The 19971-nt window shown below is 40.3% G+C and overlaps 1 protein-coding gene and 1 non-coding gene across 3 annotated transcripts; both read right to left on the minus strand.

The window, feature by feature from the left end:
• Positions 1 to 6754: 6754 nt before the first annotated feature.
• TRNAN-GUU (transfer RNA asparagine (anticodon GUU)) lies at positions 6755 to 6828 on the minus strand. Its single transcript has one exon. It is a non-coding gene; the product is annotated as a tRNA-Asn (tRNA).
• Positions 6829 to 10015: 3187 nt separating this feature from the next.
• On the minus strand, positions 10016 to 19263 carry LOC142456452 (large ribosomal subunit protein eL39). Of its 2 annotated transcripts, none has more exons than XM_075557599.1 (2): positions 18766 to 19263; positions 10016 to 10791 (listed from the first exon to the last, which is right to left on the minus strand). In XM_075557599.1, exon 1 carries the CDS (start codon positions 18952 to 18954, stop codon positions 18799 to 18801), a length of 156 nt encoding a protein of 51 aa, XP_075413714.1. In that variant the 5' UTR covers positions 18955 to 19263; the 3' UTR covers positions 10016 to 10791; positions 18766 to 18798. The 2 variants fall into 2 exon arrangements, with proteins under 2 accessions (XP_075413714.1, XP_075413713.1); XM_075557598.1 differs by lacking the exon at positions 10016 to 10791 and adding an exon at positions 18181 to 18665.
• Between the last annotated feature and the right edge of the window lie 708 nt (positions 19264 to 19971).

Genomic DNA, 19971 nt, shown 5'->3' on the forward strand with positions numbered 1-19971 from the left:
TGTAAGATATGAAAATAATAATAATTTATAATTAATCAAGTGGTCACAAGGGTGGGGGGAGGGAAAAACAGGAGCTGATACCAAGGACTCGATAGAAAGTATATGTCTAGATACTGTTGCTTTGTTTTCCTCTGTCTTGTTTTTGTGCATGTTAGTGTCTCCACAGGTCTGTCTGAATAGGACAGGCTGGATGAACTATCTGGAGGAAAAACAACGGGACCGACAGTTCCAGGAGGACTTGGTGTGGGGGGTAAGGGGGGGTAAGGAAGTGGTGTTAACAAACACAGGGACAAAGGAACAACATGGGACCCCAAATGGTAGAGAGGGGGGAGTGGCAGGTCTGGTGGGGAATGATCAAGGGTAAGGTTGCTTAGAGAAGAGGTATACTCTAGCCCAGGTGGCAACGAAGCATGGTAGTAGGGCAGGAGGAAAGTCAAGTGAGATGGAGGAAAGAGCTAGGAGTCAAAGGGCATTTATGGAGGTCTAGACAAAGACATGTACATGCAAATATATGTAGGAGGATGGGGAAGTAGATCGATGTGTCTATATTTATAGGTTAAGTATTAAGGTGGTGGAAGGACATTGGGCCTCTATTAAAACACTCCCTCAATGCATGAATACTTTCTTTTATTAAATTGGAACTCTATGATGCTCACTCTCCCGACACAACGGCTGGAGCCAAAGTGGGTGAACAAGTAAATATGGTGAAGAAAGCTGATGGTGCCCAGCTATCAAAAGAGATAGTGACTGGGGTCTTAAAAGCTTGAAGATAATTATGAGAGTGATGAGTGCAACGAATGTATAAGGGTGCTTTGCTCATTTGATGTATGTACAGATTGTGATAAGAGCCTTATGAGCCCAATAAAAAGATTAAAAAAAAAAAGCTTGAAGATAAATAAGCGGCCATCTAGCTCAGAAGCAACAAAGTCCACATGGAAGAACACACCAGCCTGTGTGATCGAGTGGTCCCGAAGGGATCAGTTATCAGGCATCAGAGAACAAGAAATCATATCATTGGCTGCACACCTCCATGATGGGATCGCTGAAGACAAATGGGTGCATAAGCAAATGTGGTGAAGAAAGCTGATGGTGCCGGCTATCAAAAGAGATAGTGTCTGGGGTCTTAAAAAGGCTTGAAGGTGAACAAGCGACCATCTAGCTCAGAAGCAAAAAAGCCCACATGGGAGAAGCACACTGGCCAGTGCGATCAAGAGATGCCATAGGGACCAGGTATAAAGGCATCATGCACACACACAAAAATGATATATGTGTGTATATGTATATATATGTGTCTATATGTATATGTGTGTGTGTGTGTATATATGTATATATATATGTGTATATATATATATATATATATATACCATATTGAATGAAGGGGGAAGTACAGAGTGGAGACCCAAGGCCCAAGTGTCGGCCAATGGAGATCCCCTCACAGAGGGGTTCAGGAAAGGAGATGGGTCAATGAGGGTGCGAGGTAGCACCGATGAAGAACACAGCTTTCCCCCGGGTCCTGGATGCTTCCTCCCCCCAACTACCATGATCCAAATTCTACCTTGCAGGGCTGGATAGGGCAGAGGTTGTACAGTGGTGCATATGGGGGCTGGAGGCACAGGGAATCCAGGGTGGATGATACCTTCAGGACCAGGGGTGTGAGGGGTGATGCTGGGAGAGCAGAGGGCGAGTGGGTTGGAAAGGGGGAACTGATTACAGGGGTCCACGTGTGACGTCCTCACTGGGAGAGGGATGTCAGAAAAGTGGGGGAGGGAGACTCTGGATAGGGCAAGATATGACAAAATAACGATGTATAAATTACCAAGGGCACATTGGGAGGGGGAGGAAAAAAGAAAAAAAAAAGAGGACCTGATGCAAAGGGCTTAAGTGGAGAGCAAATGCTTTGAGAATGATTGGGGTGGGGAATGTATGGATGTGCTTTATACAATTGATGTATGTATATGTATGGATTGTGATAAGAGTTGTGTGAGTCCCTAATAAAATGTAAAAAAAGAAAAGAAAAAAAAGAATGACGAGGGCAACAAATGTATAAGGGTGCTTTGCTCAATTGATGTATGTATGGATTGTGATAAAAGTTGTATGAGCCCTAATAAAAATATTTATTAATTAAAAAAAGAAAGTATATGTCTAGAAAAGAATGATGGCAGCATCTGTACTAATACACTTGACATAGTTGATGTATGGATTGTTATAAGAGCTATAAGTGCTCCCAATAAAATAATCTTTCAATTAAAAAATAAAGAGTCTCAGAAACCCACAGGGAGAGTTGTCCCCTGTCTTACTGGGTCAATCTGAATTGGCATATACTGATGGCAGTGAGTCTGAGTCTAGTTCCTTTTTGTTTCCAACTTTTGCATTCCATTGGCCAGTAATTATCAATGCATCTTGATTGCATGTTTGATCAATTTTCTACCAAAGACATTGGATGTTGCTGTTCTTCGGTGCCACTGAGTCGGCAATGACCCATAGCCACCCTCTGCACAACAGAATTCAACACTGCCTAGTCCTGTGCCATCCTCACAATTGTTCCTATGCTTGAATCCTTTGATGCAGCCACTGTGTCAATCCATCTGGAGGGCTTCCCCCTCCTTTGCTGCCCCTCCACTTTACCAAGCATGATGTCCTTGTGCAGGGACTGGTCTATTCTAAAGTATGTAAGAAGAAGCCGTGCCATTCTTTCCTGTAGGAACACTCTGACCTCAACTCTTCCAACACAGATCAGTTTGTCCTGTTAACAGTCCATGGTACTTTCAATGTTCTTCTCCAGCACAATTCAAATGCATCTATTCTTCGACAGTCTTCCTTATTTAAAGTCCAACTTTCATATAGATACGAGGCTATAGCGATACCATGGCTAGGGTCAGGCACACCTTAGATCTCAACGTAACATCTTGCTCTTCAATACTGTGAAGAGATCTTGTGTAGCAGGTTTACCTAATGCAAAATGTCTTTTGACCTCTTAATTGCTGCTTCCCTAAGCATCGATTGGCAGTGGTTGAACATGAGTGGTGGATCCAAGTAAGACAAAAATCGTGACAACTTCTTTCTTTTCTCCATATATCATGATACTGATTAGTCCCGTTCTGAAGATTTGGGTCTTTACATTTGAGTAGCAATTCATACTGGAGGCTACAATCTTTCGCTCTTCATCAGCAAGTGCTTCAATTTCTCCTGACTCTTAGCAAGCAAATTTATGTCATCTGCATACTGTAGGTTGCTTATAAACCTTCCTTCAATCCTCATGCTGCACTCTTCTTCATACAATCCAGCTTCTGTGATGACCTGCTCAGTATATAGATTGACCAAGTATGGTGAGAGAACAGAACCCTATCATACACCTTTCCTGATTCTAAACCATGCTGTATTCCCTTGGTTTTGTACGCGAAATTTCCTCTTGATCCATCTAAAAGATCCTGATGAGCACAAGGAAGTGTTCTGGAATTCCCATTCTTCTCAAAGCTATCCATGGTATATTATGGTCCATGTAGTCAAATGCCTTTTCACGGTCAATAAAACACACATAAACTTCTTTCTGTTAGTCTCTGCTTTGAGCCAAAATCCATCTCACACCAGCAATGACATCCCTTGTTCCATATCTTCTTCTGAACCCAGCCTAAACTTTTGGCAGTTCCCTCCCAATGTACTTCTGCAACCATTGTTAGATGATCATAAGCAACATTTTACTTGCATATGACATTATTCTATAGTTGGAGCATTCTGTTGAGTTACCTTTCTTTGGAATAGGCACAAATATGATCCCATCAGTTGGCCAATAGCTGTCTTCCAAATTCCTGGCATAGATGAGTGAGCGTTTCCAGAGATGCTTCAGCATTTCAATGGGTACTCCATCAATTCCTGGAGCTGTGTTTTCTGGGTAATGGAAGCCATTGGTAGAATTCTTCAATTTCTGCATCACTAGATTTAGTGGTTGGTGCATATGTTTGAATAATAGTTATATTGATTGGATTTCCTTGTATGCAAACAAAAATTATCATGCCATAAATAGCATGGTACATCGAGACACCTTGAAATGCCTTTTATAATGATGAATGCAACACCATAAATCTGTCATTACAGGCAAAGTAAATCATATGATTTGTTTTATTCAAAATAGTCCATGTCAGGCCATTTTAGCTCACTACACCGAGAATATAGCTTTATGCATTGTTTCATTTTAATGACTTCCAATTTTCCTAGTTATTATAAGTAGACTTAAAATACATCTAAAAGCACAAAATACAGTAATGTAGTTCTTGGAGTATTATAAGCAATTAGTCCACAGTGTGGTATAAGTTGCCAATTAATGTTGAATTTACTAAGTCAATGAATCAGACTGTACTACTCCCATCTTTCTCCTGCATAATGGGTTTGAACTACTGACCTTTTTGTTGGCAGCTGATCACTTAACCACTGTACCACCAGTGCTCCTTCTATTAAGTGGAATTAAAATAGATGTAACCTCAGTAAATAAATAAGGGGGATATTGATGATGCCTGTAATAGTAATAATAAATAATGAATTACTACAAAAGAATGCAAGGAAGGAGAGTTAAATATAAATAGAATATTAAATGTCATTTGGGAAATGTAAACAAGATTTCAGAAAATTATTTAACCTACATGGCACAATATCACCAAGTAAAAGACAAAGATTTTTCAGAAGACAACCTATATATAAATCAATGATAGAATGGGTAATTAAAATGTGTTATGTTCATACAAAGAAATACTATATAAAATAAAACCTTCAGAAACTGATAACTATGTGAAGCTGAAACCTGTCAGAAAAGGAGAATGCAGCTATTTATCACTTAAAACAACCTACAGAAAAGCGAACTGAACTCTGTCAAAGGCAGAACACTTTATAGAATCAGAAAATCAAGGCAGTTCATTGAGCACCAACTCTCACACTTCAATGAACTATTGTTAAATACAGTAATGTGGATATATCCAGCAATGTGTTAAGTAAAAGAGCAATATAAAAGAGTGGACATACCAAATAAATCAAATGTTTTAAAAGATGCAATAAAACGGTACTGAATAAGTTATGGTGAAATAAATAAAAAAGAGTAGGTTACTTTGCTAGGGTAATGACTTAGATGAGTGGTTCTCAACCTTCCTAATGCTGCGACCCTTTAATACAGTTCCTCATGTTGTGGTGACACCCCCACAACCATAAAATTATTTTCGTTGCTTCTTCATAACTGTAATTTTGCTACTGTTATAAACCAGGCGACCCCTGTGAAAGGGCTGTTTGACCCCCAAAAGGGTCCTTGAGAACCGCCTAGAGGAAGCATAAGGGAGGCTCCTCCGAGATGTAATGTTCTGAATTTGAACAAGGTAATGGCTATGCAGGCATGTTTATGGAAATTTGTCAAGCTTTGGACTTCCTGTGCTCACTGAAACCCTGGTGGCACAGTGGTTATGTGTTGCGCTGCCAACATCAAAGTCAATAGTTCAAAACCAGCAGCTGGTCAATGGGAGATAGTTTTTTCTACTTCCATAAAGAGTTACAGTCTCAGAAACACACGGGCAGTTCTAAATTGTCCTATCGGGTTGCTATGAGTTGGCATGGACTCAATGGAAGTGAATTTGACTTTGATTCTCTGTGTTTATTATTGTATGTACACCTCAATAAAAAATGTTTACAAAAATAGGTACCTTGATTTTAAATATAGCCTCTGTCAGATGACACCTGTGACATTTTGGGGGGTTTTTTTATTGCTTTAAGTTGTGGCAGACTGCAGTGCTGTAGTGTAGAAAATGCTCTGAATTAGGAGTCAAAATACTTGTGCTAGTGTTACTATGTTGATAATGTCATTACTCTTAGTCCCAGCATCATCTGGAAGATGAGCAAAATCAGAGAATAATACTTCTTTGTCACCTTCACATGATTGTTAGGGAGGGCAAATTTTTGAGAGAACTCTTGGGACTATAATATTCTTTGCAAGTATGAAACATTAAATCCAGGTTATTCAATTTTTCTCTTAAACCTCCATCATACCTCATCTTACATGCATGTTGACAGAGAACCCAAACTAAACCAAACTCACAGCAGTCAGTCGATGCTGGCTCATAGCAACACTATTCTTGGATTACACTGAGTTATTTTATCTATGAAGTATTATTAAAAATTACTCAGACCAATTTGTGGTAAAAATAGCCTGTCCTATCTTAGCCTGACATTATCTATCTCACCTTTCATGCACTTTGGTATTTGAAGGTTTATTTCTTTTTTGATCAGATCTTAAATTTATTAGATGACTGTAATTTAATATTACATGGTTCCTCTTATATGATGATCTTGAAGTGACAAAATCAAATGAAGAAGTATAGATCATGATTGATACCGTTAGAGTCGGGGTAGTACTATAATGGGATAGGATGAGGTCATTTCAATGGGTTAAAATAAGAGTACTGTATCCTGATTGTAGTAATCATTGCATGAACTTACGCCTGTCATGGTTTGATTGAAATACACATATACACACAAGCCAGTACATACAAAAATTGATTAAATCAAAGGTCTGTGGCAGAGTTAATATTAATTTAATGTCAATATTCTGGTTTTGATCATTACATAACGTTATAAGATATTTCCTTTTAAAAACAATTGTATTGGTATATATTTCACATATCATATAAATCAATTGTTCAGTCAAATCAAAAAGAGTTGTATAATGATTACTACAATCAATTTGAGTACATTTTTTCTTTCTTTTTTTTAAAATGAGCACTTCCGTCCCTGGGTGGGCTCGAACCACCAACCTTTCAGTTAACAGCCGAACGCGCTAACCGATTGCGCCACAGAGACATTTTCTTCTTTCTTGTACTCATTAACAGCTCCCTATTTCCCCTGAAAGCTCTCCTTCCATACATCCCAAGAAACCATTAATACAGTTACTGTCTCTATAGATCTACCTATCCTGGTTTTCATATAAAGAAAAACATACCAACAAACTAACAATGATAACAAAGTAAAACAGAGAAAAACTTCAATCAAAAAGAAAGTAGAAAATCTTAAAAATTAGAACAAATTTAGAATGGGTGAAAGGGGAGATCAAATGGTAAGACATTCAAGTTTAACCTAACTTTGCAATGCATTCTGTATGGTAGAAAGGCTAGTCACATCCCTGGTTTAGTTAGAAGGGATTCACTGGAAGGTTAATCCACATCTATTTCCCCTTCGCTTTTTTTTTTAACAGAAACAACTTTAAAATGGGTCAAAAGGAAGGTTAAATGATATTACCTTTTAACCTAACTACATCTTCCATAATTGACTTTACAATGCTATTTGCTAACAAGGCTATTCAAATCCTTGGACTGTGGTCAGAGGGAAGTCACCATAGGTTTACTCTACGTGAGGACCCTGGAAATGACCTTTGGGCTTCCGTCTGTCATTCATAGCTTTCTGCAAACCAGGCATTCACAATTTAAGCTCTGATACCATTCCTTTCTTTAGATTTAGATTTTATTATTTACAATCCTTGGATCACACATGAGGTATGTTTCTTCCATGTAGACTTAGTTAACACTCACTTAAATAACTGCTTATTTGAAAACTAGCTAAGGGTTTATTCCAAAGGACAAATCAGTGATTTTATTTTTTAAATGTCACACATGGAAAATTCCAAATTGGTGTTTTTTCACATTCTAAGAGTTGCTACAAACTGTTAAAAAACATAACCTAATGTTAAAATGAGTAAATTTTATAAAGAAAAAAAATCACAGATGAGGAAATATACTTGGTTAATAGATATGACAAAATATTTCATCTCATTAGCGGCTAGAGAAAAACAATTGAAGACCATTATTTTTCCATCAAACTAGTTAAAGACAGTAAGAAACTTTTCATCTGTTATAAAAAAAGGGAAATTTTTGAGTGTTATTGGCTGGAAATGTCATTATTGCTACTTGTCAAATTATATTTGGCAATATCAATAAAATTTCAAATAAAATAGGCTGGATCTGGTGTGCTCCATTTGAATATAATTCCCACAGAGACAGACTATTCCTAAGGGCATTTGTGAAGTATCTGAACAACATTTTGAGAGAGGAAATATCAAAAGGTATTTTCAGTTTGGTTGTCCAGGAAGACAGACAGTGGTATGTCCACAGTAAGAAGCACTTTGTACCTATTAAAAGGACTGTTAGCTCTATACATGTGGTCCTGAAGTGTGGGAAAAAGAAAGATTTCTCCCAAGTTGTCTCCCCCGAATATATGCCAAACTTAATTGCTTGCTACACATGGTAAGTGACTATACACCTGGAGATCAACAAAAGCAGGTTATTTTCCCTAAGGGTTATCAGCCATCTATTCTAGAGCAATCAGACTGTGTAGTCTGTCCCACCCTAGGCAGGGCCCACTCCCTTCTGATAAGGATAATAGTAGATTGTTTCCCTAAAGGAGAGCCCAGGGAGGTCAGCCCACTCATGGGTAACCAAGGTTAGGCTGCCATCATGAATCTAGGGTTGGCCCATCTTGTCACATATATACCTTTAGTCCCTCCCCTTCCTGTTGTGTACACCCCTAGCTCATCCTGTTATGCTTATGCCCATTGTTTATCCCCTCCTATTGCTCATATTGCCTATTGTACAACCCCTTCCTGTGACATATGTCTTTACCTCTAATTAGGAGGCATGCACACCCCCAAAGATATATAAGCCTTGATTAGCAATAAAGCGCTCTCTCTCCTGCCCTCTTGTCTCCCATCTCCACATGTACCACCAAGAGGAGCTTAGGTGAGCATGCTACCATGAAATGTGTCTGACTCCTTTATTTCGCTCTCTTCTATCTTATTTTCTGTGACTTTAATATAATCTTTATTATCTCAGTACAATTGTGCCGGCCGGGCCTCTGATGATTTCTTAGGGGCTGGCTCCCCTGACACCTGAAGGATTTCAATGTCTGTTTTAAGGGAGAAAAGATAATATAAATGACTACAATATAGATTCATTTTTATAAAAGGAAAAACAAACCTTCCCAAATACTGTGTCTGTATTTGTGCGTGCACACCCGAGTGTGCTTTTACTGAGTAAAGTATGAAGCAGGATCTGTACCACGTAGCAATAACTAGTAACCTAGGATAAAGAAGGATGACAGGCTTGCACTTTTTAAAAATATTTTAAAGGATTATCTTATATTTTAAAGCAAATGCTCTAGTGGAGGAAATTGGTATTTTCCTAGATATAAACTGGTGACTATTTGAGGAAGAATCATCTAGCATGAATTCTAAATACCATGAACCACCTAAGGTTTCTTTTGTCAAGGGAAAAAGAGAAGTTACAAAAAAAAATTAATCCACGTCAGTGTTTTTAGAGACCCCCAAACAAAGGTCTAGAGGACAGGCCAAGAACTCACACATAGAACAGGCTGGAAGAAGTGTGACAACAAAGTATTGTAGGTGACCCTGGGGATATTAATTACGACAAGAAAGGCCTTACCGCAAGGTGCTCCAGATGGAGTACACTGTGTTCCTTTCCTGTTACTCAATATTTATGGGGGAATTAAACCTTACCCAGTTCCTATTCATATTAAGATCAAATTAGCAAATGACATTCTAACCACTGTGATCAATTAGATCTATAGAACATTCAGACTTTCCTAGAGCAGTGGTTCTCAACTTTCCTCATGCTGGGACCCTTTAATACTGTTCATGTTGTGGTGACCCCAATCATAAAATTATTTCTGCTGCTACTTCATAACTGTAATTTTGCTACTGTTATGAATCAGGCAACCCCTGTGAAGGGGTTGTTCGACACCCCTCCAAAGGGGTCGTGACCCACAGGTTGAGAACCACTGTCCTAGCATGAGGGACTTGCTGCCACCTATGGATAAAATTACAGTACTACAATTTTCTTCAAGTCACACTGATTCAGAATAAGACCAGTTAGGTCCATGGCTGTTACGTATATGTAGGCTTGAGTTTGACAAAATTCCACTCGGTTCAATTCTACTAAAACTATATTACGAATTTTAAACATTCTGTTAGACTCTGGACATTCAAAACTAAGAGGCAAGACCCTGATCCCCAAGATGCTTATAACTTCATGGGTAAGAATAATCTAGAAAAAGATTTCAGCACCATGAGATAAAAGCAAATGTACTTGAGTTCCATCATGCAAACAGTATTCTCTACTTATTTAATTTAGGTTCTAATATCCATTGCAATAGTCACACAGAACTCACAAAGTTCATAGATATAGGGTCTATTAAGGAAATGAATAGGTTAGAATACAGGTGAGAAATGCTCAGGATACAGATGCTCAGTCGGGACAGGCTACTAAGTTCCTTCTGCCAATAAATGTCGATAGGGCATTCCACTCCACCCAAAGGTCTTAAGCTCAAGTTCTGTGGGTCAGGGAACCCAGTTCCCCTAAACAAGTGCCCCAAAGTATCCCATTCCACAAGCCAGCCTCAAAGCACACAGCTGTGCTTGTTCTGTAGGCTGGGATGTGCACCACTCTGTCTCATGTCTCACTCGTGGTTCTACTGCTGCTTCTCTGATGTCTTCTGTATCAAAGAAGCTCAATCTCGGAGTCTAGATGCACTCCACTCCTGGCTCTTACTGGTATTGAAATTGCCTCCCCTTGCTTCTCAGAGGGCTCAGACTGGCAATCCAATAAATCCCATTCTTAATAACTCATAGCTGAATCTTATCAGTATCATTCCCCACCTTGTCACACAGACCATTCCAGGAGAGGGCTATTTGATATTGTCAATTGACATTTGGCTCTCAGTTCCATCTCCTCCACATCTGTTATCCTGTAACACAAGCTGAAAAGAAAAAAAAAAGTTTATTTCCAAATCTAGCAGAGGCAGTTTTCTTGATATACGCTATGGTCTCACCTCTAGACTTGCTCTAGTTTTGACTTGGAAAACATAGTGAAGTAGTGGTTGGCTTCCTGCTATGTTGTAGCCTTTCCTTCTAGCTGTCAAGAATGTTGGGGGGAGCAGGCATTTTGTAGCGGTGCTCCATTCAGCAGCTCTGTGGATATCTAGGATTATGCTTGCCAGCTAGCAGCTTCACAGGTATCTAGAATCACGCTTGTGAAGGCAGTAACCAGAATTTTCTGGCGACCATCCATCAACGTTGTGACCACTGACAGCCAAAAGTTTTGGTGGCTGAAAAACATCAGCAGCCTGTTATACCTACCTCATAATCTGCTCATATTTAAGCGAACGAGGCCTTGGACTGAGTACTGCCAGCACTAGACTCTTGATTCCTAATATTTGCCCACGATGGCAGAGGTGGAAGGTCCTCTATCAGGCTAGACTTTTGTTTTCTAACATTCTTTGGATCCAAACTAGAGCTTGTTCCTGAGGACTTCTAATGAATGTGTGAGCATCCAGTTCCTGTGTTATTCATTTCCGCTTCAAATCTCACAGTGGGTTTGGGGGTTTTGAGTTTTTTTGCATTACACCTTATTAGATACAGCAGTGTCACAACTTTTTCTATGATCTATGTATTCTTTGTTTCACCTACAGAGTGGTTCAATCAACACATAGTGCCCGTCCAAAATAAATATTTATTTAAATAACAAATATAACCACGGAGGTTTAATTTCTGTAGGGATTTTTAATTTGAGGAGATGCCAAAACCCGAGTGAGCAGCCAAATTTGTATTTTCCCTATGCTGTGGTTTTCACAATTCCTTTTTAGGAAGAGATTATGCCTATTTATTAGAAAAAATTGATCAACATAGTTGACCGTTCAACAACACAGATTTGAACTGTATCGTCCACTTATGCAGAGTTTTTTAATTCAAGAAATATATTGGAAATTTAGGATTTGAAAAACTTGGAAACAAACCACATAACCTAGGAATATTGAAAAAAAGTAACCATTAGATAAGTCATGTTCATGAAATATATGTAGACACAAGTCTATTTCATCATTTAATACCATAAAACATTTAAATAATAAAAAGTTAATATTCACTAACATTTACACACACAGATAATACATCATGCCATTCTAAATCAAGATATATATGCACAGATCTACAGATGCAGAATCAAATCATAACTGTATAAAATTAACTCTAGTACATAAGACATTGCTATAATAATTAGTACCTATAAAAACATTTTTAGAAAATGAAAAATCAAAGGAATCAGAAATTACAAGGTATTTCCATAAATTTATGTGTATACCCTTCTACTTCCTCTACCACTTAACAATTCTGTCACCCTTGAGATAGCAACACCCACTCCCCCTTCTCCCAAGTTCTCCTCAGCCTGTCATTGAGAAGACAAATTCATCTCTAACCAATTATGTAAACTTAAGGTATCAGTAAATACCATATAGTATTACAAAATTTTTATGATTTTATTTTCTTAATATATTTCTCTAGCTTGCTTTATTTTAAAAATACTCCTACAATATATGTGCTTTTATTTTTGGTAAGCTTCTGGTCAGCAGGGAGTTATTAATAGCTAAGCTGGGGGGGAATCAAAAAGTGTACTTGGATTTTCTGTGTGGGTTGGGGTCAGTTCCTCCAACTCCCCCCTTGTTCAGGGAGCATCTGCATATAGAAGCCAGGTGGTAGAAAACCAGAAAAATCAGACTTTCTGAAAGAGACTTCAAGGTATCACCTAGTTTATATACTGCTTCTAAGGGTGAGTGAGCTACACTTGATTTTAAGACATGAAGCCTGGATTTAGTGAATGATAGCCTTTGAAACCTTCTTCACTTAATTCAGATGTGCTCTGCCATCTGTAAAATCCACTTACTAGAGTGCGTAAGTGGTATGTGTCCTTTCCTTGCTGCTGAGAGCTAGAACTCTCAATCATCAGAAACACCAGCATGGTTTTTAAGAAATAACATTAAAGAATCCATGTGTGGCCTAAAGCAAGACTAGCAATTGTCTTTTGTAATTAAAGCATAGGAAAGATGTCCTTTCAAGGTTTCACTTTACTGGAAGTCTATCATTATATTCACTTACTTTTTTTTTTTAACAAGACACTATATTTTCCCTCTGTGCTTCCATTTTCTCGTCTCCTGGTGCAGTGTATAATATACATTTGTTTGCTCACTTGGAACTGCAATTCCTTCATCTTTCAGGTTAAACAAGCATCAAAATGCATGTAATGGTGACAGCTAAGCGCCCCACAGGGAATGCCAAGAGGCTGCACCCTCGGCATCTTCCTGGAATAGGTCATGATGGCGTGGAATAGCATCTCATTCAAGTCCAATGTGCATGAGTTCGAGAAGTGCTGTATCTCCAGCAAATTGGAAGATGAAGATGACATTGGTGGGAAATGGAGAGTGCGTGGTCAGGCAGAGAGAGCCACCACGAGAACATGGTGTAAATCACGGCGCTAGCAGCTGAAGGAAACATCGAGCATAAGGAAGGGTGACTGCAAAATCCCCTTTAAGATTCCTGGCAGTGTGTGTGCAGGTAAAAAATCAGGGATAGGCTGTAGAAACCCGCCCCCCCCAACCCCCATTCAGCTTGAACTTGTGCAGCAGCCCATGCTTCCTCTCCTGGGAACATAGACCAGCACCACATGCAAGAGATCCCACTAGTCTGACACCCCATCTCTCCGGTAACTGGAAAAGGAATTACTTCTGTCCCACTTCTCAGCTTGGAAATTACTCCCTGTGCCCATCCAAAGGAACCTATAAGGATGAGTGAACAGTGGTGTTTTCTGGAGAAGAGACTGCTCAGCACCAACAAGAGAGTCATCGGTACAAAAAGCCTCTGCCAGAGAACGCTTTGGAGAATGCTTCCAACAGAGGCCCTGTGCTCACATACATCGAGATTGTAGAGAAGGCTCTATAGAAATATTGTGCTGGGGTCACACATTCCCCACTTATATATCTCCAATTGTGGAAAAATGAGATGCTTAACAAAATGAAGACATATTGGCCTAGTGCCAACAGGCAGCTTTCTAGACATTAGGTTAGTGTAGAAACAGAGGCTAAAATAAACTGTGATTTTATTTACCTCCATAATCTGGTCAGCAGCTAGTCTTTCTTAAGGTAATGTTTGATGCCTCTCCTCCTTTTTCCTATTTAATGATGGGGCAGGATTTAGTACAGAGACTTCTGTTCTCAAGCTGCCTGACAAAGAAGTCACCATAAATGATCTGCTGTCTACTTTGGTTCAGGGTCTATTGACTCATCTGACACTTGTCCATTTCTTTAATAATATTTTTATCACAGGGTGTTGTGAGAGCTTTCACTTTTAGAGCTGTTTCAGGACTTTTATCGTATTGCATATAGGTGGCGTAAAGGACATCAAATTTTTACATTAGTTATTTGCTTCCATTTGTTATGAAAACATTCCCTCAAGCTATCTGCTACAAAAATGCCAGGAAGTTTCCTTACCCACTTGTTCCTGTAGACTTGGCTCACCTCTGTAGCTCAAGCTGTCATTTTAAAACACCAATTTCTACTCAGGTACCCATTTCCGTGTTAGTGATTCATCTTTCTTTAAACCAGTTGCCCCCTCCCCTCTAAGGGAGACATTTCATTCAACTTCTAGTATCTCAACATCCAGTGTTTAAATTGTTTCCTGAGATGTTTATTGTGCCAACCTGACCGTTACACACATGGGGTTAACTGAAGGGAGGAGAGATAAATGGCTCAGCGAGCCTTGCCATTTTAGTTCTCGGGTCTCTTGCTTTGTGATGGTCAGACCAAGGTGCAGCTGTCTTAGCCAGTTCCGCTTCAGCTGGCAAAGCTCACTTCCTGCGAGACATCTCCAAGAAGCCGCATGGACCTACCCCATGCAGCCCTGGGTGCAGGAGCAGTCGTGTGGAGACCCCTGCCCGGACTGACATGGTTACACATTCACTGAAGCAGCTTTCCTCCTGCAGTCAGCATCATTGCACATGGTTTGTGAGATGGCGGAGTTTGTGGATGGGTGTCAGACATATGGGCTAATGTTGGACTTGTGGGCTTGGGCAGCACTGGGTTGGGATCTTTTCTTGATGTGCTCTTACCCTTTGTATAAAAGTCTTACATATATTTCTGTGGATTTGTTTCTCTAAAGTATCTAGACTAACACATTTCTCCTTGTGCTTTTATCTGTATTACATTCTTGATCACCTCATTCTCTAACTAGCTACTTTCCTTTCCACGTTTCCATTCCCTCCTGGTCTTCCTAAGGCTCCACTGCCCTAGTTCCTAACCCTGGCCTCTTGATGTCTTATTTCAGAGCATAATGTCTTATTGCCTCAGAGCATAATGGATTTTACAAGACCTAATTACAGTTCCAACGTTGGAGTCAGAGTTATGTTAATGAAAAGGGTAGAAAAATGAGCTTAACACTTGCTTCCTTCCACCAACTCGAGTCTCATCGACAGATGACAGCTTTGCAGGCTGCATCGCACTGCAACTTTCTATAGGGTCTACTGTCAGGGATTTCCTGGATTCATCGCCTGACTTCGTGCCTCAGAGACTCAGTACGACGAAATTAGGAAGGCTACTACCCTGGAGTTAGGATAGCATATACTGAAAATATAGTTTTACTCTACAGTAGATAAGAACTCACCCCAACAATGGACTTTTGAAAAGCCCTGATGGTGTGGTGCTTCTGTCAGGCCGCAATCCACATATCGGCAGTTGAAAATCAGCAGCAGCTCTGTGGGACAGTGAGCTTTCTACACCCATAAATAGTTAGCCTTGGAAACTCAACAGGGTATCACTATGTGTCTCTATTGACTTGATGGCAGCAAGTTTGGTTTGAATAAAGGCCCAAAACAAGTAGGGGTGAGTGTGATGACTTATGCTTCACTGTAAACCCCCCGCCCCTATGGTTTTGGTGTACTGTAGAACAGATTATCAAAGACCAGGCTTACTGGTCAGACAGAGACTGAGAAAATCCGAAACTGGGGCCTAAGGAGCCCTCGTGGGGTGCTGTGCTACTTGTTGGGCTAAACTGTCCTGTAGGGTTACTGAGTTGGCATTGACTCCATGGCACTGAGCAAAGGGCCTCACACATCTAACCTAGAATGGGAGCCATTGCCGGAAAGCACATTTCAGCCTAAAAAGAATCCATGAAATAGTAACACGCAAAGGGGCAGTAACACCAAGAGGGATGAGACAAAAAAGCAACACTTGCCTTAAGCCAAGTTGAGAAGGAAGAAAAGGGGCCAAAAGTTCAGATGTATGGAAACACAGAACCCATGGTGGAAATGTAGTCTTAATGCATTGGGATGGATGAAACTGAAGTGCAGACCACTTCATGGACAAGCCATTGACTGGAAATTGACTCTGTAAATCTTCCCCTTAGCAGAATAAAGTTTTTTCTTAAAATGTACCAAAGGGATAAATACGGATGTGTAATAATTTTTTAAGGTAATAAGCCAACAGACCAAGAAAAAAATACTTGTCCATACCCTTTGAGTATACATAGATATGCCACCTGAACAGGGGTAGGTAGGAAAGCAATGGCACTATATCCACAATTTATGTTTGACAGAGTATTTCTATTATGTATTTACTTGTGCTGCAAATATGCCCATGAATATAATTGAGTACACAGGGGACAGTCATAAAATTTTCTTTGCCATAACCACATTTTGAGGGAATTACATCACCATGCCTGGTTATCTCAGGAACAAAGTCTTTGGGACGCCAAGGTCAACTAGTATATCATCCACAAAGAGAATGTCCTACATCCTACTTTGGTAAGTATAGAGACTGGGATATTAAAAAGTACAACTACTAATCTCTACCCATCCAGCGCAAAGAACAAAGAAAATAAAAGACAGCACAAAGGGCTCATGGACTACATGAACTTCAGCCTATACAACTCTGAGAGCAGAACTAGATAGTGCCCATCTACCACTCGTGACTACTCTGAAGGGATCACAATAGAAGGGCCTTGAGAGCGTGATAATAAAAAAGTCCAAGCATAATTGTCTGGTAGCTTGATGGAAACCTGAGAGAAGAGCCCTATATACCCTTGAAGGCTGGAACTGAATACTCTGTGCTGAACTTTCAGGGAAAGGATAGACAGGTCTATAAGGTAAATAATACTATGGAGGTATTTACACATTGGACCAAACAATCATGGCCATCTAAGGGCAGCAGTTGTCCAAGGGTTCACAAAGCCTGAAGGGAGAGGATGGAAGGATATTAAGACAAAGGAAACCAAACTCACTGCCATCTAGGCCATTCTGACTCAGCAACCGTACAGGAATGGAAGTACCCCTGTGAGTTTCTAAGACTTTAACTCTTTTACAGAAGTAAAAAAACTTCACCTTTCTCCAGAAGACTAGCTGGTGGTTTTGAACTGCTAGCCTTCTGGTTGAGAGACCAATGCATATATAACCAGGGATCCTTGGAAGGACAAAGGAATATGGTGGACACAGGGGAGAAATGGGAAGAGTACTGACATTGTGGGGATTGCATTCAATGTTTCAAAACATAGTGTATGAATGGAAAACCAATTTGATGTGAAAATATTTACCTAAATCAAATTTTAAAGTCTTAAAATGTTTTAATTGCACTAAGTTTCAATAATATGAAAAACACTACCTAACATGCAATATTAGGAGAAAATAATATGGAGAGCAAGTTTAATTTTAAACTCTGCTTTCCTAAAAAGGACAAATAGGATTGTGGCCTCTTTTAGTAAATAAAAGTTTTACTGGACCACAGCCAGTTACTGGCCCAAAAAAAAAAAAAAAGAGAGACCTAATAGTCTTGAAATCATATGCAGAGCATGTTACTAAGTACATAACCATTAAGTTTTTAACCAAGAAAATATTTCTTTTACATATATTACTTAATAACTTAGTCTTAATTGCAATCGGATTGTAATGCTGATTTCACAAATTGAGCAAGTGAAGTTTATCTTTCTGTTCCAGTTTAAAAGGTCTTTGTGAGCTAAAATTAAAGAGTACATTAACATCAGGGCTTTCATCCTGCCCCTATTAAATTTCCTTCCATAGGTTTACAATAAGCATCGTCAGCTGGCTCCCCCTTCCTTTAAAACTACCAGGGGCTTTCAAAATGTGGGTGAAATTTTTTCATTATCTTTTCATTCCATTTATCCATGAATTTTTTAAAGCCCCTTGATATCTAATTTTTCCAATAATTTTATTGAGGTGTATCACTTGCATAGTTGTCATATTTAAAAAGTTGTGTCTACATCAACCACCATTGGTTCCAGGGCATCCTTCCCCCTCCCATATTACTTCCCTCCAACTTCTGTCCTCCCTGACCAAACCCCTAAATAGCCATATATACCAATTACTGTTTCTATACATCTACCCACCTCGTGGTATCTAATTTTAATCCCACCAGTGCACATGCTAATTTTATGGTATAACATTACAAAGACAATTCCTCAAAGACAAATTAGACCTTTATTTTCAGAGATTATAAATGTAAATGGAAATGCTACTTCAAATTACAAAGTGAACTATAAACAATCAGTAGAAATACCCAATTGGCCATCTCTTGCCCTTAGCATTGTGCCTAATCCTTCAAATCTACTGGAAATTCTGTGGCGTGAACGCTGGCGATTTTTTCATCTCAGATATTTTGTGAATGAAGTCGCTCATAGCAGTTCTAGTAGATAAAGAGCTCCACCTTTATTGGAGGAGATGGGTAGACTTTTTTGTTGTTGTTTTTGCCCTAAACCAAAGGTCTCACATTTTTACTAGATGTCAACTTCTTAATTCAGAAGCCTAAAAACCAAAGAAGAAAACAGGTGTTTACAAATGCACGTTCAATTGATCAAGTGGTGTCAAGTGTTTAAAAAGGTGTGGAGAAAGCTGATGTACTTACGTAAATGGTGCCTGCCACTGCACGTGTGCCGCCTTACAAACCCAGCTTGGTTCTTCTCCAGTGTCTTCTCTTGGAGTTGTACCTGATCTTATTACCAGTTTTCATCCGAATCCACTGGGGGATGGGGCGATTCTGCTTCAGTTTTCTGGCAAGGAATCTCTTGATCCTGAAAGTCTTATGGGAGGACATGGTGAGAACGAAGGGCCACCACACTCACAAGATGGCGGAGAATGGGGAATTTAGCAGGCCTTCTCGATAAGGAACTGGAAAGGGGATTCCCTAAAATGTCCTATGGTGGAGTGAGGACGGCAGACACCCCGTCAAGGAGAGAGAGGCCGTCACTGGAGGAGGTACAAAAATTCCTTCCTCTCAGGTGCAGAAGATGGAGCACTTTAAAGCCGTCTTGGAACGGAGATCCGCAGAGGGAACTGTTGAAAGCCTTCCGGTTCGGGGCAGCTTAATATCTACTGTTCATGAAGATGCTCAGCAGAAGAGTACCGGAGCTGAAGAAACAAAAGGGGGTAAATAATAAAACGCATAAAAGTTTCGACACACACACAAAAAGTTTCGACACCCACAGGGAACGTAGAATTCCGAGGGGACTGTGCTGAACCGGGCGCGCGCTTACTGGCTCTGGGTGGGAGACAATTAGCCGTGGTTGGTGCGGCCCTCCCTCGGCGGCGCTCACAGGAGCGAAGGGGCCGCCCTCTGCCCGCGGACAGCAGGTGGTGGCGAACCTCGGCCCGCCGTGCGGCCCGCCGCGCCGCCAGGAACTACGCGGGTAGTCAGAGAACGAAACCGGGCCTACCGAGCAGAAGGCACTGAAGAAACGCGTGGGCTGTGAACGTTTCCCTCAAAGGTGTAAATAAAAGCTCGAGCAGAGACGTTAAGGTTTCCTGCCACGAAAATAAGGGCAGCTCCCGCGGCCGGAGGCGCCGACGTGGCGTCAGCGGTTGGGCCCCGCGTATCGCGAGATTTCAGAGCAACGGTCGCGCTGCGCGCGCAGCTCGGAGCCTGGCGCACTCTCAGAGGCGTAGGAATGCCACGGAAACAAGCCCGGTGCAGGGGTGATGAGCGCATATAGCACGCCCTCGCAAGACGTTGAGCGACATTACGAAAACACAAGAAACAATATTTTAAAGATGAAACAAAAGTGACACTCAGGCCTGACCCAACGTTGAGCCACTCACTCCCAAGGGGAGCCTA

Source organism: Tenrec ecaudatus, chromosome 9, assembly GCF_050624435.1.
Source record: "Tenrec ecaudatus isolate mTenEca1 chromosome 9, mTenEca1.hap1, whole genome shotgun sequence".
NCBI lineage: Eukaryota > Metazoa > Chordata > Mammalia > Afrosoricida > Tenrecidae > Tenrec > Tenrec ecaudatus.